This window comes from Canis lupus, chromosome 18, assembly GCF_011100685.1.
Source record: "Canis lupus familiaris isolate Mischka breed German Shepherd chromosome 18, alternate assembly UU_Cfam_GSD_1.0, whole genome shotgun sequence".
Taxonomy (NCBI): Eukaryota; Metazoa; Chordata; class Mammalia; order Carnivora; family Canidae; genus Canis; species Canis lupus.
The window spans coordinates 51,469,999-51,488,554 of NC_049239.1; the positions used below are offsets into that span (position 1 = coordinate 51,469,999).

General features: G+C 58.9%; 2 protein-coding genes across 5 annotated transcripts; both read left to right on the forward strand.

Annotated features, from left to right (window-relative positions):
• Positions 1 to 217: 217 nt before the first annotated feature.
• On the forward strand, positions 218 to 7,750 carry BRMS1 (BRMS1 transcriptional repressor and anoikis regulator). 3 transcript variants are annotated; one of them, XM_038563842.1, is made up of 10 exons: positions 218 to 374; positions 3,039 to 3,184; positions 3,259 to 3,349; positions 3,518 to 3,645; positions 3,825 to 3,904; positions 3,992 to 4,088; positions 4,695 to 4,787; positions 5,980 to 6,044; positions 6,775 to 6,814; positions 7,201 to 7,750. In XM_038563842.1, exons 2-10 carry the CDS (start codon positions 3,046 to 3,048, stop codon positions 7,206 to 7,208), a joined length of 741 nt encoding a protein of 246 aa, XP_038419770.1. In that variant the 5' UTR covers positions 218 to 374; positions 3,039 to 3,045; the 3' UTR covers positions 7,209 to 7,750. The 3 variants fall into 3 exon arrangements, with proteins under 3 accessions (XP_038419770.1, XP_038419769.1, XP_038419771.1); XM_038563841.1 differs by having other exon boundaries at positions 225 to 374; positions 2,999 to 3,184; XM_038563843.1 differs by lacking the exon at positions 4,695 to 4,787 and having other exon boundaries at positions 225 to 374; positions 2,999 to 3,184.
• Positions 7,751 to 8,231: 481 nt separating this feature from the next.
• On the forward strand, positions 8,232 to 16,170 carry RIN1 (Ras and Rab interactor 1). Of its 2 annotated transcripts, none has more exons than XM_038563839.1 (10): positions 8,232 to 8,835; positions 8,978 to 9,158; positions 9,264 to 9,378; positions 9,474 to 9,546; positions 9,691 to 9,782; positions 9,939 to 10,676; positions 10,891 to 11,196; positions 11,497 to 11,628; positions 11,762 to 11,913; positions 15,912 to 16,170. In XM_038563839.1, exons 1-10 carry the CDS (start codon positions 8,750 to 8,752, stop codon positions 16,008 to 16,010), a joined length of 1,974 nt encoding a protein of 657 aa, XP_038419767.1. In that variant the 5' UTR covers positions 8,232 to 8,749; the 3' UTR covers positions 16,011 to 16,170. The 2 variants fall into 2 exon arrangements, with proteins under 2 accessions (XP_038419767.1, XP_038419766.1); XM_038563838.1 differs by lacking the exon at positions 15,912 to 16,170 and adding an exon at positions 12,835 to 14,989 and having other exon boundaries at positions 8,242 to 8,835.
• The last annotated feature ends 2,386 nt before the right edge of the window (positions 16,171 to 18,556 follow it).

An 18,556-nucleotide genomic window follows, 5' to 3' on the forward strand; every position in this document is an offset into this window, starting at 1 on the left:
GGCAGAGGGGGGGGGTCGCAGCTTCTTCCCTTCCCCGGGCGGGGGGCACAGGGGTGGGGAGGAGGTTGCTGCGGCCCAAGAGGCGCCGACCGCACAGCAAGGAAACCACGGGGGTCTTTTCCGCCAGCCGGCCGAAACCCTGCGTGAATGTCGGCCGGTTGCTATGGAGACCGGCCCCGCGGTATCCCAGCATGCTTCGCCGCGAGCTGCCTAATTGTGAATTTCGCGACCGGCGCCTCCTGATGACGTATGCGGAAGTGCAGCGGGCCCCGCCTCCCGGAGTAGAGGGACTGGCGCGTCGTTTCCGGGAGCCCGGCAGCCGCGGGCACCTCTCAGGGAGTTTCAGAAGTCAAGCTGGAGGCCCCCTCCCCACGGTGCGTAACGCTCCTCAGGGCACCTGGTTCGGCCTCTCTGGCCAGTCGGTCGGAGCTGGGCCAATCAGGGCCGAAGCGGAGACCTAACCGGCCGGACGCGTGCGGCGCCGCGGGGCCGCTGTTGGCCGCCGAAGAGGCAGTGACTCCCCCGCCCGCGGCGCCGGCGCAGACGGGAATGGAACGGAGCGGGAGGGTCCTGGCGCCCCGCGCCGCGCAGGGGTCTGGGTGGGCTCTCTCCAAGGACAAGAATCGGCCTTCCGTGGAGGTCCGCCCCGAAATGCTCACTTTCTAAAAATATAAATTGTGTGTGTACAGCGCCTTATACTTTGCTTTTCCATCCCCTACGCCTTGCAATCTTTAGAACGCTCAGAGTAGCAATGGTTATCCTCTTGGTTAGCCTCTTTTTGCACCTGGGGTAAGGAGGGGAGGTTGTGATTTAATGTTGCTCCCTCAGTAGAATCAGAGACAGCTGGAGACAAAGGAAATATATATAATTTTACAATGAAGAGGAATTGCGAAGTTTGGGAACTGCAGGAACTCAGTTCCTGCTTAAGAATGGGAAAGATGAGGTTGGTTTGGAGAACTGAGGTTTTCGGCTCAGGTTCACTTGTGAAATCATTGAAGAATGAGACTAAACTGAGCCGCGAGACAGTTAATTATACACAACTCAAATTGTGTCAAGGGCTCCCCGCAGGGAAAATTTATGCGGGACTCCCGGATCCCAGGACCACGCCCAGAGCCAAAGGCCGACTCAACTCCTGAGCCACCCAGGCGTCCCAGTGTGTCAAGGAAAGTTAACAGAATACTTTGGGTTTGCTACCACTACAGGGTCCTGGGGCAATCAAGAAGTAAAAGCTGCCCTGAAAAAGTGTGCTTTGTTTAATTTGTATTTGCATATCCACCAGTTGTGAAGTGAAGTAAGTACTGTGCTGGGTGAACGAGGTGCATGTGCATCCCCATCCTGGTAAGGCTTACAGCCTGATTGGATAGACAGACGTGAAAACGGCAAATAGAGAGGAGATGTAAACAAGTAGAGCTTCCTGGAGGGAGTGGTGTCTATATCCATCTAAAGGACTACAGTACCCTGCTCAGAGAAGTTGGAAGAACATCACAGTGAAATCGAAGCCTTCAGTAGGTAGAGATTAACTGTTGGGTGGACTGTTTAGTCTTCCTCATAATTGATCTCTTGGCAGCATTTGGCACTATGATCGTACTTCCTTCTGAAATTCTTTCTCCCCATGACTGTGCTTCTCTTCCTCTGTTTCTTGCTAATTTCCTTCTCCTTTGCAGGGCTTTCATCACCTGGCCCTTTGGTGGCCCTGGGAGTTCTATCTTGGACCTCTTCTCACTCCACACATTTTGCCTTGCTGGTTGTGCCTTCTCCCAAGGCCTGAAGCACTCACTATATGCCGATGACCAGATCTCTGCACCCCAGATTTCTCTCTGAGGCTTAGACTCATGTACCCCCACCTCTGCCCCTTCCCTCATTCTAGAGTCTTTGCCCATGCTATTCACTCTGCTTGGAATGTTCCCTCTCCAGCCATCTCAGCTCATCTGTCTGCAAGTCCTCCCTATTGCTGCAGCAAGGATCTTCCTCTGCAAGCCCTCACTGTTGGAGCAAGCTCCAGGTTCCAGTGAGATGCCTCTCCCATATGTCCTCCAGTCTTAACCGTTCTCATACCACAGTACGGTCTGCTTATTGCCTGTCTCCCAGGAACCTACAAACTCCTTGAGATCAGAGACTGTGTCTGTCTGCTCCATCGTGCCCAGCATCTGACCATAGCATCTGACAGTACCTGGCATATATTAGGTCTTCAATAAATCTTAGATGAGTAAATAAAGAATGATTAATAGTGTTCATTGTTCCTGAGAAGTCAACGAAGATAAGCACTAAAAAATACTGGCATTGGACACAAGGTGGACATCGGTTGATGCCACAGAATTCACTTCAGCTGAGGGCAATCATAGAGATATGGAATGGAACCTCTGGTTAGTGAAAGAGTAGGAACAGCCAGAGCCTTGGGAAAGGTAGCTGTGAGGTAGGAAATGGGGAGTGGTTAAGTGGAATAGGGCGAGGTTTTGTGTTCTGCTATTTCTAAATGGGAGACAATACCCGAACACATCTAAAATTTCATGGGTAGAAGCTGTCAAGAGGAAGGATTGGAGAAACAGTGAAGATGGGGGTACTGGTAATATGAGGCTCCAGAGAAAGCAGAAGGACATAGGCGTTGATCCAGAACACAGCGAGAAAATGAGGATTGCAGAGTGTTCTCAGGATGAGAAGTGGATGGCATTCCAGCTGAAAGGATCAATGGACGGGGTGGGGAGTATGAAGGCATGGCGCACTTAAGGATGGTGGGGTAAAGGAGCTGGCTCAGTACTTCAAGTCCAGTCTGTGCAGGCCCTTAAACACCCCAGCCACGAGTGCGGGCCCAGTCCCAGAGGCAGTGGGGAATCCATCCTTGGTGTTTCCCAGCTTCTGGACCATCACCTTGGCCAGCATTCCCCAGATTGGGATCACCAACAATGTCCAAGATTGTGAGCGTTTCTGTGGCTCCCAGGCTTCTGGGAGATATTTGGGCAGGGCTTGGTTTGACTCCCCACACGGTCACTTTCTCACTCAGAACTGAGGGTGATGATAAGTGATGGCTCCCCTCCTCCCAGAGCCCAGATGCCCATCCAGCCTCCAAGCAAAGACACAGAAGAGATGGAAGCAGAGGGTGATTCGGCCGCTGAGATGAATGGGGAGGAGGAAGAGAGCGAGGAGGAGCGGAGCGGCAGCCAGACTGAATCGGAGGAAGAGAGCTCAGGTGAGCCCCCAACATGTGCACACAAGCGTCCGCCCGCTTTTCCTCAGCCAGAGCTGACTGGCCTCTTGTCCCAGAGATGGACGACGAGGACTATGAGCGGCGTCGCAGCGAGTGCGTCAATGAGATGCTGGACCTGGAGAAACAGTTCTCGGAGCTCAAGGAGAAGTGAGCGCGGGGCGTCTAGGGCTGGGTCTTTAGGCCCCCTGGGGTGAGGAGGCAGCGGGCCTGGTGCTGGGCAGGGGTAGCCAAGGGCCTGACACATGGGACCTGCCATGGAGCAGGCGCTTAGCCACGTGTCTGATGAACAAACATGTGCTGCCTTTTCCCTCCCAGGTTGTTCAGGGAACGGCTGAGTCAGCTGAGGGTGCGGCTGGAGGAAGTGGGGGCTGAGAGAGCACCTGAATACACAGAGCCTCTGGGGGGACTGCAGCGGAGCCTCAAGATCCGCATTCAGGTGGCAGGTCTGTGGGCTGTCCTGTGCTCTGGGGTGACCCCAGGCCTCCTCGCATCTTCCTCTGCCAGAGCCCATGGCTGTCTGTTCCCTTCTTTCCTCATTCCTGCCCAGCTCTGCTCCTGGCTCCCCCTTTTGGACACATGAGACCCTGGCCAAGCAGGGCTTCCCATCTCCCTCCCTCTACAGGGATCTACAAGGGCTTCTGTCTGGACGTGATCCGGAATAAGTACGAATGTGAGCTGCAGGGAGCCAAACAGCACCTGGAGGTGAATGTGACTGCGGGCTGGGCTGGGGGAGGTGAACGGAAGGTGGCTTGTCCCTGCCACCCTGCTGAGCACCTTCACCCTTTCCAGAGCGAGAAGCTGCTGCTCTATGACACGCTGCAGGGGGAGCTGCAAGAGCGGATCCAGAGGCTGGAAGAGGACCGCCAGAGTCTGGACATCAGCTCTGGTGAGGCTGCACTAGGCACTGTTCTAGCCATGCCCCCACCCCTCCCACCCACCCCCCATCCTGCCCTCCCACACCACCTGCTGCTCTGCCTACACAGGGAGCATGTAGGAGAGCCTGCTTCATGGTGTCACTCTGGGGCCTAAATGGAACCAGGCACAGAAAGGACACAGCCCAGTGCCTGGTGCACAGAGGAGGCTCAGAAAGAACGGTCCCCCTGCCCTCCTTGGCCCCTGCTCTCTTTCCAGAACAGGAGGTGTCATTCTGACACACCCACACATACAATAGCCACAGTTCCCTCCGTGTCCACAGCGCCTGTGTTCACATGGCATCCCAGGGAGGCCAGAATTGTCATTGTCACACTGCCCACTAAACAGATGAAGGAACCAGGCTCACAGAAGTACAGTGACCTCTTCCCCAGGGTTGCATGGCTCTGCCATCTAGCCTTGGCCTCAGCTTCCAAGCCCCTGGCCCAGGGTGCTCTCCACTGGCCTGGGAGGGAGAGGAGGGGTAGGGGCTGGTCTGGCTCACGTGATGGACACAGCTACAAGGGTGGGGTGTCCAGGGATGGCCAGCTCTTTGATCCTGACTCTGGGTCTGGGGGCACAGAGTGGTGGGATGACAAACTGCACGCCAGAAGCAGCGCAAAGACCTGGGACTCCCTGCCACCCAGCAAGAGGAAGAAGGCACCTCTCGTTTCTGGTATCCTTCCACCCACGGCGGCCTGACCTGGGCAGGACAGCAGGGTTAGCTCCAAACCAAGGGAGGGGGTGGGGGGACACGGAAGGCAGTCATTTATGGCAGTTTATGGTCATTTGGCATCATGTGGCCATGTCCAGGCAAATCCAACTGTCAGGAATTTCCTGTGAGGCCCTGGGTCTCTCCTGGGCTGGATAGAGAAACAGAAGTATCCATTTAGTGACTCCCCATAACTTCCTGAGGGAAGTCTCCTTTGAGGTTCTTTTGGCTTTCCCACAATATTCCCAACAGGTCCTAGATTTTCCTACCAACACCACGTCACCCCGCCTTCTCTCACTTCCCACCCTCTTCTTGGAATGCCTTGCTGCCTCTCTGTGCCTGTTATCTCCTCTGTGAAGCCTCTCCTGGTTTCCCCCCAATAGCTATGGCTTCTCTGTCCTCTGCAACCCTGTGGCCTAAGCTGGGGGTACCCACATCCCACACAGTAGTTGCCCAGCCTCACATTAGGCATGAGCCACTTTAGCCCAGGGCTTGCTGAGCCCTCATCCTCCCTGGCAGAGCCCACCACAGATGGGAGCAGGATCCACATGCCCTCCACCTGCACCCCCGGGTACTCCTGCAGCCTTCAGGCTCCCAGGACACTGGCCGCCCAGTGATGGCAGTCAGGGCAGGCAGGGAGGGAGGAGTCTGGGCCTTGAGGACTTGTGGGTTGAACAGGAGGTCAGGGTGTGGAGGCATCAGGTACAGAGCCCAAGAGGACAGAGCAGACCCTCCCACTCTGGAAGGGAGTGGGAGACCAAAGGAGGGTCGTCTCTAGAATGGAAGAGACTGTGAAGTCTGTGTAGAAGGGGCCAGATGAAGGGATACTAAAGGGACAGGGAATAGAGGGATCAAGGTCCCCTAGTGGGGGACCTGGGTTTTGACCTACTGACCTTTAAACTGGAGGGAGGAGTGAGGAGGAACTAAGGGGAGGTAGGGGGTGAGGCTCAGTACGCTTCACGGACTCATGAGGCCGTAGGCCCTGCCCCAAGAACCTGGGATCCAAGAGGCAGGAGGCAGAACCTGAGCTCTAACCAGGGTCCTCAGCCTCCTGGCCTCCCCACACTGCCTCCCCCAAGTTTTGGAGCTCCCAAGCGGGAGGCCTGTCACCTGCCCTCTCCACTGGGCTTCCTGCTTCCTTGACCCCCCATTGCAGGTCCTTACATCGTGTATATGCTGCAGGAGATCGACATCCTAGAGGACTGGACAGCCATCAAAAAGGTGGGGCCAGTGCCACCTGCTTCCCTGGGACAGGTCCCCATCCCTGAAAGCTTTGGTCCCTGCGGCCTCACCACACACGGGCTTCCTGAGGGCCTGGGAGCTCTGCTCAGCCCTCAGCACCTCCTGCCTTCTGCCCAGGTTCCTTAGCTTTGCTGTCAGCTCACAAGCTCCCCCACACACACCCATTTGTTTTTAGAGAGGGAGAGAAAGTGCACACGTGCATGCAAGTGGCACAGGGGTGGGAGGGCAGAGGGAGAGGGGGAGAGAGAATCCTGAGCAGGTGCTGTGCTGAGCACAGAGCCTGATGTGGGGCTTGATCTCACGACCCTGAGATCATGAGCTGAAATGAAATCAAAAGTCAGACACCTAACCGACTGAGCCACCCAGGTGCACCCCACACAAGTCCCCTTTTGCCTGAGGCTTCCCTGCAGGAGGGACCTTTTAATCTGTCATTCCCTTCCTCCTTCCAGGGCAGGTTTTGATGGGACGGGAGGGAGGGAGGGAGGGAGGGTGAGAGGGAAGGCGGCTGGGCTGCCCTGGCCTGGCCTGGCTTGGCATCTGTCAGGAGACCATGTCAGAGCTTTGCCCAGAAAGGGGCTTATGCTCCCCACGCATCTTGATGCTGCACTGACCCAGCAGCGCCCCCGCCCCAGAGAAGCTGATGTGGAGGAGGCTACTTGCCAAGTTGGAGGCAGGCTCTCAAGGGGGGCTTTTCTTCTTACCCCCCCAGGCTAGGGCAGCTGTGTCCCCTCAGAAGAGAAAAGCAGATGGTAAGAACCACAGGAGCTGTTCTGCCTCCTGCCACCACCTCCCCCAGCCCAGCCTCCTGGAAGGAAACCCAGAAAGAGTCAGTGGTTATGTCAGCTCTGTGGCCCCAGTTAGAATGGTTTGGGTTTGAGGGCACTTTGGGGGTTTGGGGAAACGGAGCCGGGGTGGGGCTAGGGGATGAAGCTCCCTGCAACCAGGACTAGTCAGGGAGGGCTGGAATGCTAGGCCCCAGCAGCGGGGTGGCCCTGGTGAGCCCAGGGGTGAGGGCTGTAGAGCTGCCCTGGGCCAGACCAAGGCTGTTCCTCTCAGCACCCCATAGGCACTGGTGTTCCCCTCTTGGTTCAGCTTCTTACTTGCGGTGCTTTTTCCCCTTCTGGTGTCCCTCTAGGACCATGACCCTGCTCTTCAGAGCCAAGGGCCCCCTTGGAGCAGCTGGCAGCAAACCCAGGATTTGCGTTTTCCTGCTGTAGGAAGGCAGATTGACAAGCCCCTCGGGGTCTGTCCGGCCAGCTTCCCAGTGCTGCTGCATGGCCTTCCCCTCCAGCTATCACTGGTCTGGACTCCTCTGCCCTCCTCGGGGCCTGCACACTGTGTGGCCCAGAGCTGCCTTAACCAGACAAGACTGTCTTCCCTGTCCCCAGTGAGCCCACCCCCCCACCCCCACGAGATCAGCCTTCTCCTCACCATCCCAGACAAAGAAGATGTGGCTCCTCTTAAGCCAAAGCAACATTCTTCCTGCTGACCTTGGACTAGTCACTGAGCTAGTGAGCTGGGCCCCACTTCCTGGGAACTTTGAACCAGAAATTATATTTTGGGGGGGCCTGTCTCTCCTGGCCGTTGTTGGAGATGAGAAGGCAGGCTCCCCAGGTCTTCTCAAGGAGGTTCTTGATGTCTCCCAGATTTCAGGGACTGGAATTAAAACCTTCCCTGGGACCCTAGCATGACCTGTGTGTGTCTGATTTACTTTGCGAGGGAATCAGGGCTCCCCTGGGGAGTGCCTGAGTCAGGTGGGCTCTCCTGGAGTCCCTGGTACCTCCTCTCTCTACCTGGCAGGAGCCCACCTACTCTGAGTTGGGGTATGGGGGGGGCCCTCCCAGCACACCTCCCAGAGGTGGGGGAGTGAGCAAAGTCTGAAGCAACATGTGGCACAGGCCGATCATGTGTCGGGGGTGGGGAGGGTTGTGTGCTCTGTGCTTGGAGCCTGGGTCATGTCTGCACCTGCCCCAGTCACTTGGCAGATTGGTAAGGCAGGCTGGCGGGGCCTGGGAGTGTAGGAGGCAGCTGGCAGCAGCACCATGTGCTGACGACCTCACAACCAAACTCCCCCACCCCCATCCCATTTAGCGCCAAGTGTTAGAACCACCCCCAGAACCTCAGTTAAGCAAAGGGGTTAGTTTCCAAGGAGACACAGCATCCTTTCTCCATGGCAACCGAAAATCCAAAACCCAAGTTAGGCTCGAGAATGAGTCATCTGTGACCAGTAGGGGGTGCCCTCCCACTGGGCTGACGGGGGGCGGGGAGGGCACACAAATGAGCAGTTGACCACAAACTTAATTAAAGGTGCCCCATGGGCAAACTTGGGCCTGTGGGACCCAGATGGGCCCAGCTTAACCCCTTCCCGCCTGCTCGTGTGCCTCGAGGAGGCTGGCGAGGCTTCAGGATGCGCTGTGTGGAGGTGGCAGCCCCACAGCCGGGGCTCGTGGAGTGGCACTGCACGGAGAGGACCCTTGCTCCCTGAGGCTGGGCCTGAACACGGAGGAAGCGGGCACTGCCCGGGCTAAGGGGACACACAAGAGTTAACTGGCGGGGCGTGACAGGGCGAACCGCCCTCAGGAAGTGTTACTCACTGCTGGGAATGTGAGCGCTCTTGCCTTGGGGGCTGGATTCTCTTCCTGAGTCCTGGGAGAAACCGGGAGAAACCAAAGGAGCTCCCAGCCATGGAAACCCCTGGGGAGCCAGGGGCTGGACCTCTTGGAGCCCCCAGCCTCTCCAACTTCACACCTGGGCACCCGGAGAGAGAAAAGTTAGTGAAGTTGGAAGGGCAGCCCCGTGGGACAGGGAGGGATGGCAGAGCAGGGTCTGTCCCAGGGCAGAGGTGGGGGGAAAGGGTTGGGCAAGGGTCCCACCCCCTGGGCCCCTGCTCAGATCTGGTGCCCGCCCTTTAGGCCAGCCCAGGACCCACTGTATGACGTGCCCGGGGCCGGTGGGTGGCAGACAGTTGGGCCCCAGCGGCCCGGGCGCACCGTGAGCCTGCGGGAGCGCTTGCTGCTCACGCGGCCCGTGTGGCTGCAGCTGCGGGCCAGCGCGGCGGCTGCTCTGCATGTGCTGAGGACCGAGCCCCCGGGGGTGAGTCTGGCCCCTGATCCTGGGACTAGCCGACGGAGGCGGGGCGGCGGGGGGGGGGAAGGCTGGACACCGAGGTCCCGAGCCTCCGACCCCTGTCCCTTGCAGATGTTCCTTGTGCGGAAATCTAACACTCGCGGGTGCCAGGCCCTGTGCGTGCGGCTGCCCGAGGCCAGTGGCCCCTCCTTTGTCTCTAGCCACTACATCCAGGAGAGCCCTGGGGGTGAGCAGGACTGGCCTGGGGGGAAGGGGCTGGAAGCAGTCCGGGCCGGGCACAGGGGTGTTTTCTGGAGAACAACCGCACTTCCCGTCCCTCAGGCGTCTCCTTGGAGGGCTCAGAACTCATGTTCCCAGACCTGGTCCAGCTCATCTGCGCCTACTGCCATACCCGGTAAGCCTGGCTGCAGGGTGCCTGGTGTCCGTTGGTCCCAGGTCCCTGGGACATCCTGTCCTCCCAACCTCTGCAGGTTCTGTCAGCCCCCAGTGCCCTGAGCATCCCTCACCCCTGGCTTTCTGTTTCTCTCTCTGGCCTCAGAGACATCCTCCTCCTCCCACTGCAGCTCCCCAGAGCCATCTGCCAGGCAGCCACCCACAAGGAACTGGAAGCCATCTCCCATCTGGGCATTGGTAAGGGCTCTTCTGCTACCCATTGCACAGATGGACAAGCCGAGGCCAAGAAGGAAAGGAAGGCACGTGGATGCAAGGCCTGAGTCAGTGCCTTTCCCTCATTTGGGCACAACTCCCCAAACCTCCCCGAGGCCCCAATTGGTTTCTCTTCCCTAGAGTTCTGGAGCTCCTCCCTCAACACCAGGGCTCAGCAGGGCCCATCTGAAGACCAGCTGCTGCCCCGGCTGAAGCCCCGGCCCCCACAAGAGCTGGACCAGGGTACGGGAGCCGCCCTGTGCTTCTTCAATCCCCTGTTCCCAGGGGACCTGGGCCCCACCAAGCGGGAGAAATTCAAGAGGAGCTTCAAAGTGCGTGTGTCCACGGAGACCTCTAGCCCTCTGTCTCCACCCGCTGTGCCACCTCCCCCGGTCCCCATTCTGCCAGGTGCAGCCCCCAGCGAGACAGACAGGTTACCCCCTCGCCAGCTTCTGCGAAGGGAGAGCTCAGTGGGGTACTGTGTGCCAGGGGGCGCCAGCCCCAGCCTCCCACCCCTACCCTCCCTCCGGGAGGTAGACTGCGGCTCCCCCAGCAGCTCGGAAGAGGAGGGGGCGCCCAGGGCCCACGGAAGCCCAGCAACCTCACCCCGCCTGGGCCACCGGAGGCCCCTGCTGCGGTCCATGAGCGCGGCCTTCTGCTCCCTGCTGGCGCCTGAGCGGCAGGTGGGCCGGGTGGCCACAGCTCTGATGCAGGACCGACAGACGGCTGTGGGCCAGCTGGTGCAGGACCTCCTGACCCAGGTGCGGGCTGGCCCTGAGCCCCGGGAGCTGCAGGATGTCCGAGAGGCGCTGAGCCGGGCTCGGGCCATGCTGAGCACAGAGCTGGGCCCTGAGAAGCTGCTGCCGCCCGAGAGACTGGGTGAGACCCTGGCCCCGGGCTCCACGGGCTCAGCCCCAGAGTCTGTAATTCCAGCTCTTCGCGCTCCCCACCTCTCTCCCACTATTCTCCCGTCTCACCCAGAGATTCCTCCTCCTTTTCATCTCTCTCCCCCTCTGGCTGCACCCCCCTCCCGGGGACGCTGGCCCCCACTTGCGCCCTGCTCCCCTTGACCCTGCCCGCCTCTCCTCCTCAGAGCACATCTTGGAGAAGTCGCTGCACCGCTCCGTGCTCAAACCTCTCCGGCCCATCCTGGCCTCCCGCCTGCGCCACCGGCTTTCTGCCAATGGCTCCCTGGGCCGCCTGGCTGAAGGCCTCCGCCTGGCCCGGGCCCAGGGCCCTGGAGCCTTCGGGTCCCATGTGAGCCTGCCCTCCCCGGTAGAAATGGAGCAGGTGCACCAGAAGCTGCTGCAGCTGCTCCATGCCTACTCACCCAGTGCCCAGGTCAAGCGGCTCCTGCAGGCTTGCCAGCTGCTCTACACAGCCCTGAGGACCCAGGCGGGTATGCCCCCTCCTCCCACTACCAGCCAGCCCCGTGCTGCGGCAGAGGCAGCCTCCCACTGAGACTCCAGAATGGCACAGCAGGGGGAAAAGTGAGCCCAACACTCCCATCTCACAGATGGTACAGCTGAGGCCCAGAGAGTAGAGCACCCTCTCCCCAGCCTCTGTCTGTGGTTGCCATAGAGACCACTTCACCCAAGGCTCAGCAGGTGGAGGAAAGGGTCCCTCTCTGAGACAAGGAGTGGACTCTGACCCTGGGGCCCCAGAGGAGTCTGAAGCTTCCTCCCCTGTCACCCCACAGGGGAGGGCGCGGGGGCAGATGAGTTCCTCCCACTGCTAAGCCTCGTCCTGGCCCAGTGCGACCTTCCTGAGCTGCTGCTGGAGGCTGAGTACATGTCAGAACTGCTGGAGCCCACCCTGCTCACCGGAGAGGGTGAGGAAGCTCCTCCACCTGCCTGTGTGGGACCAGGCTGCCTCAGGGGCTGCACGGTCCCCATTAAGTGGTGGGGGGTGGCGAAGTGTCACCTACCCCTAGCCTGAGCTGCATTCTTCCCCTTGTGTCCTAGGCGGTTACTACCTGACCAGCCTATCGGCCAGCCTGGCCCTGCTGAGTGGCCTGGACCAGGCCCACACCGTCCCCCTGAGCCCGTCACAGGAGCTACAGCGCTCCCTCAGCCTCTGGGAGCAGCGCCGCCTGCCTGCCACCCACAGCTTCCAGGTAATAGGGCGTCCACCCCATCTGCTGAGCTGCCCAGCCCCAGCACAGAGCAGAAGGGGGGGTTTGGCATCACCCTGCACAGTCTCCCCCTTCCCCTAGTGAGACCCAACAAGGGAGAAGCTAGTCCTATATCACCCTGTCATAGACATGGCACCCTATGGGGACCAAACCTCAAACCCTAGCCTTTCTCGAGAGGGTGCATTCTGTGTGCCAGCACCATGCTCTGTGACTCTAGGGGCTCAGCCCTGCAGCTTCATAGAAACTCCAAATTGGGACCATTAGTATATGCCCATCTTACAGACTGAGGAAACTGAGGTATGACATGGTGGCAAGCTCAAGCCCCACATCCTGACTTCTGGCCTCCACCTGGGGCTCTGCCCTCCCGTGGAGTGAGGCTCCCAGCCCATGCTCCCCCTACCCTCCTCTCCATCCAGTCAAGGGACCCTTCCTAGTCTTTGTTAAGAGTTCACACCCCGTAGCCAGATGCCAGGTTCAAATCCTGGCTCTGCTACTTTCTGTTTGCAGGAGCTTGGGCAAGTTATGTAACCTCTTTGTGCCTTGGCTTCCCCATCTATAAAATGAGGTTACAGTATTTGCCTCCTGGGGTCAATGTGCGGATTAAACGAGTTGACACAGTATATGTGCTTAGGGCCCAGGCTTAGCCTTAGGTAGGCTCTGAGTCTGGTTGTTGGGCTCTAGAGACCTGCTGGGGCCACCCTTCCAGCCGCTAGCCAAGGCAGGTCTCTCCTTTCCTCTGAGCCCAGCTTGAAACTCACCTTGTCCAAACAGCTTTTGTCTCTTGGCTCTACCACTGGATTTATACCACCCCACCCTGTCCCCAAAGAGCCTACCCTGGGACCTCAGGCTTTGCAGCCAGATATATGCCAGGCAGGATCGAACTCTTCCTTTCCTTCTACACAGCACCTCCTCCGAGTAGCCTATCAGGACCCCAGCAGCGGCTGTACCTCCAAGACCCTGGCAGTGCCCCCAGGGGCCTCGATTGCCACCCTGAGCCAGCTCTGTGCCACCAAGTTCCGAGTGACCCAGCCTGACACATTTCGCCTCTTCCTATACAAGGAGCAGGGCTACCACTGCCTGCCCCCTGGAGCCCTGGCCCACAGGCTTCCCACAACCAGCTACCTGGTCTATCGCAGGGCAGAGCAGCCTGAGGCCCAGGAGGCCACACCTAGGGCTACGCCAGAGGCCAGCAGTGGGCAGCCAGAGGCAGGGGACAGGGAGGAGGCGGGGGCGCGCCAGGGAGATGGGGCCTTCAAGGTCAAAGCCAGTCCCGAGGACAGCAGAGGAGAGTCTGAGACAATTACTGAAAGGGCCGAGGGAGGTATGGGCCAGGCCAGGGAGGGCCCTGCTCAGCCAGGGGGGCCAGAGGCTGAGGCAGCAGAGGAGTAGCTGGAAGGGGCCAGACCGGTCATTTGGGATGTAAAACTCAGCCTGCTGGGAATGCCTCTCAGGCCCACCCCTCTCAGGCTTCCCCACCCCAGGCCACTCCTGGGCGTGCCACCCTCTGTCTGATACTCATCTCTGTGATCACACCTGCAGGGGTGGTGCCTGGACTGGCTATAATGGAACACTGGAATAAAGCTGAGGGGATCTGAGGGACCCCACACCAAGGGTTAAGGCTCTTTGCCTCTTGCCCTTCCCTCCCAGGTGGAGGCCAACCAGCCTTTAGTAGCCAGAGTGCCGGCAAGGGACAAACCCAATAGGGGCCCAGCCTCTGGCAGTGGCAGCAGTGGGGCAGAGGCGCTGTGCTGGCAGCCCCTCCTGGCTTGGGGCTTCAAGGCTCCAGAAGGCTTCACCTGCTTTTGGGTGTCAGGAGGATTCAGGGACCCCACAAGGGCTCAGAGCCCAGTCTGGCCTTAGCCCACCTGGAAGACTAGCAATGCCAGTCTTCCAGTGTCCTCACCTAGAAAGAGGGGGTGCTGTTGCTGTCCTGCCTTCTCCCAGAAGTCCTCCAGGAGTCAAATGGATGGTTCTGATGCAAAGCAGAGCTCAGACTAGAGGGAAGGAGAGGGTGGGGGTGTGCTATTAGCAACACCCCCTCTGAGGGTCTGTTGTGTGCATTCACTGAAGGCTCTTGTCTGTGATTCTAGAGGAGATCCTTGAGATCCCAGCCGGAGGATCACCCAGACCCCAGTCCATCCTCAAGATGGGAAGTCCTGCTAGACACTCTGGCAGCCCAGGGGACTTGAACAGGGGAGACAGGCTTCTCAAATGGAAGGGTGCTTGGAAACTATTTTCTCTGCACTTAGCCTCTTCTGGGCCTCACAAGAGCTTCACGGGAGGCTGGGCACAGTTTATTACACACTGAGGTTTGGGGAAGTGACTCCTGAGATATTGATTGCAGTCAGCCATTAAGGGTTCCCCACCCAAACCAGGTGTCAGGTTCCAAAGACACCCTTTAGTCTAAGTCACCAATAAATTAACCCTAATGCCCTACAGCCCCAAAGTGGGGGGGAGGGGCAGAGCTGGGAGCAAATCGGAGCAAAGAAGATGCCAGTAACGACCACAAGAGGGTGCATGTAGCCCAGGAAGTGGCAGAGTGGGTAATTCAGAGGGGCGAGGGCGGCTCCAGGGCCCCACAGAGTTAGGTGGTCATAGGCTCCGTACTCTGGCAGCCACCAGGCAACCAGGGGTCGGGGCAGGGGCCGGTGCTGTGGGCCCTCAGCTCCCTTGGAATCGGGGATCTGGGGGACGCTAACTCCATGGGGATCACTATCCACCTGGCCCTGGTGGAAGGAGGACCCCAGCCAGTCTCCCTCAGTGCTGAGCACAAAAGGACATCAGCCCGCATGTCAGACAGACAATGACAACCGGAAGAGAGAAATCCTGGACGTTGGGATTTCAGACAGTCCAGATACAGATTTGGGTGCAGGGCTCCCAAATTTTTCACTGGGCCACCAGCAGCTCTTCCCACCCCATATTCACCCACCACTCCACGCTTTTTGCTGATAGGGAGTCTCCCCTTTTGTATGTCCTCCCTCCCCATCCCATGCCCACACCTCAGTGCCTTGCACAGCACTGGGCACTACGGAGACACTCAATAAATGTTGTCCCCTGATTTGAGTTTGATAAATAAGAGTGAAGGGCAGTGAGGTGGGGAGCTGGGAGGTTAAGGGAGGCCTGGGTTCTGGGAACCAAACACAGGATGCCTCAAGTTCAGTTCCAGAGGAAGACGTAGAACCCCAGGGCCAGATGTGGAGCTCATGTCATGGGAACTGGGGCTGGCAGAGGCTTCTGAGCCCCTTCCTTAGGGGCCTCTGCAAGCCCTTTCCTAACCCCCTAGCTGTGCTCAGTCCCAATTTCTGGCTCTGGGAATTCAGCACACTCCTCACAGTGGCTCATCAGAGCACTACCAGGGCCTGCTTGCTACTGAGCCTTTTAGTTTATCTTCTCAAGACATTCTGCTTGGTCAGGGGCCGAGGCCGAATAACTCAACATGATCAAGGGTCACCATACAGGGGCTGGGACTCTGAGCAGGGCAGGCGATGGTAGGCCAATATAAGACTGACCTATCCCCATTTTACAGATGAGGAAACAGGCTTGCTCAGGGCAAGTAGTTTAGTAAAGGGCAAAGAGCTGGGTTGCCAAGTTCTGTGGAGCTTCGGATTCTGCAATCCTCCAACGCAGAAGCACTCATTTACTCATCCTCTCAGCAATACTCTCCTGCGTCCTAATGGACCAAGCACCAAGCACCCCCAGCCCCAGGCAGAGGGAATGAGTGTGATCTGGCAAGAACAGCACGCCCTGTGTGTGCATTGAGGTTCAGGACTGCCCCTTCCTGACGCTGCCTCCCACCTTTGGCCTTTTGGAAGAGGAAGTCACCAAGAGGTGCCGCACCTTGCCCAGCACCCACTGCTGCAGAGCAGGGCTGGAAGGCAGAGTTTCGCTCTCAAGCAGCAGCCAAGTCCTTTCCTGGCTTGGAAATGTTGCTCTCATCACCCCTAGAGTCACCGCAGCTCCCGGTCTGTCTTCCCCACTAGGTCAGAGCCAAGTCAGCCTTGTTCGCCTCCAAATCTCGGGCGCCTAGAACAATGCCTGGCCCGGAACTGGCACTCAGTCCATGTACGTGTAATGATTGATGGAGGAAGACGCAGCCTAAACAGTTCCTCCGAATTCCTGGGGAGGCGGCGGCGCATCCTCCATTGCTGCCGCCAGGGGGCGAGCACACCCGTTCCCAGGCCATTGCCGGCCTCCTTCCGGGGACCCCCAGGCGCTCAGCCTGGTGCCAGGCCGGGGGAGAGGGGCGGGGGCGCCGGGGGCCATCCCCCAGGGGTCCTGCCAACAGAGGTTGGGAAGGAGAGCTGGGTGGCCTGAGAGGGGCCCTGGGAGGCTGGGGAGAAAGGTAGTCCTTGACACCCACCACCGTCACAGAGCATTTAACCCTGCTGTGGTCTTGTGATCCGTGTTCACCAACCCCCTCCCCGATTGAATACAGAAACATCCTGACTCATGTTTGTGCGCAGAAGGTGTGGCACCTTGCATGCCACGGTCATGTACCGAACACCTAGGCAGCCCCGGCCTTAACAGGAACACTCAGAACGGCAGGAACACCAGGAGACTGTTAGCCATTCGTGGCCTGCGGGATGGGACACAGTGACACACATAGGCCGCTCCTCTGAGCCCCACCCTACAGACACCCTTAGATCTGCAAACGCAGAGACATTCCCTCAACACCCTCCCTGCCACCGTGGTTCAGAACGTGACTCCCTGACACACATACATGGGAACAGGCTGACACAGAGACATGTGATGACTGCCACACAGGGATTCCATAACACACACCTACCCGTGTAGCACTGCCACTGCCACAGCCAAGTCCCCCCACTCAGACACGGCACGTGGGCTTCCTTCTCACTCTGCACGGGCATAGGAAGTGTACACACACACACACACACACACACACGCATGCAGACTTTGATACTTCTGATCATGCAGAAGAGGTCCAAGCCCTTTTTTTTTTTTTTTTTAAAGGTTTTATTTATTTAGTAATATGGGAGAAGCAGGCTCCATGCAGGGAGCCTGACGTGGGACTCCATCCTGGTCTCCAGGATCACGCCCCGGGCTGTAGGCGGCGCTAAACCGCTGAGCCACCTGGGCTGCCCGAGGTCCAAGCCCTTATTCTGACTAATCTCACTCCAGCCCTGGCCTATCCCTGCCACACTCAGCCATTCCAGTCCATGGTGGACCCTGGTGGGGGCTGTGAGTTGCTGAGAAGACCCCTGTGGGGGGTGTGGCAAGCCCACTGGCCAGGAAGGAGGCAGAGGCCGGCAGTACTGGGCGGGGAGGCCTGAGCTCATCAGATTCCAGCCTGAGTGATTCACGGGAAGCGCCTGGGGAGGATCTGGGAGGGTGAGGGTAATGACCCAGGGGCTGGGGCTTTGGGGGCCTGGGTGGGCTTCACACTAGAAAGCATCTTGAGTCCAGAGCAGGCCTCTAGTATGGGAGTGGGCTTCATGAGGGATGGCCCAGCATGAGGGGTGTCTGCTTGGTCTGGCTCCTGGGAGGGGCTTAGGACGCAGAGCTGAGCTGCAGGATGAGACAATCAGCCCCTCCCGCCCTCCCCACTAGGGCCTGGGCCCCTGACCCCAAGCCTTCCCAGCCCCAGCAGCTGGGTGTCTTTAGCAAGGGTTAGGCCAAGGGTGGGGGGCAAGGGTGGGGTGACCTTCACGGCTCCTTAGGCCCTCAAGCAGGCAGCTGGGGTGGACCCCAGAGGCCCTGAAGGGCTGGACGGGGCTGGCCCAGTCGGGGCTGATAGGGTTACAGACCCTCACTGCCCTGCCAGGCGAGGCCTCTGCCAGAAAGCGGAGAACACACAGCTGTCCCAGCGCCAGGGCTGTTTTCCTGCTGAGATGGAGCTCTCTGCTCCTGCCACCTCCTGAGCCCCCTGCCTCCCTGGCTGGGCTGATGCTCAGAGGATCCAGCTGCTCCTGCAGGGTGACAGGAAGAAAGGATGGGGCTGGAGGCAGGAGGGTGTGTGTGTCTGTGTGCGCACGCGTGCGTGCACGCATGCACAGGAAGTGCCTTTCTTGGAACTCTGCACCAAAATAGCCTGTTCTGTCCCCACTGTAGGTCTGTGTCCCATGGGGGAGATAAGTGTCCACAAGGAGACCCTCACCAGGGAGGGGCCTGAGCTTTTGCTACTACCCTCCTCCCCTCTCCTACCCACACTGGCCCCCACCAAGCCTGCCTCAGGCTCTGCTCCACTTTGAAGTCCTAACATAAATATCATGTCTGCTTGCTTTCCCCTTCCCGGCCTGGTCATAGCCCCCAGACCTGGCTCCCACCCTAGCCAGCCCTGGGGGTGCGTGCCGGGAGAGAGGAGGGAGGCCTGGACCACCCAGGGAAGGTGGGGAGCCAGAGACTGGAACAGGAATGGGGAGACAGGGAGGCAGACGCCAGAGGCAGAGAGGGATGATCCAGAAGTGGGCAGAGAACAGAGAGACAGACTGGAGAAACCAATAAGGTGATAATCCTAGGGACGGGAGAGGAGACAGAGGGACCCCAGAGAGTGACTGCCGCACTGGAGATGCCTGTGACAGAGAGGGAACAGAGAGGGAACAGCACCGGAAACAGTGTGAAGGACAGTGAGACTCCAGAGGTCCCTGGGACAGCGAGAGGACAGGAA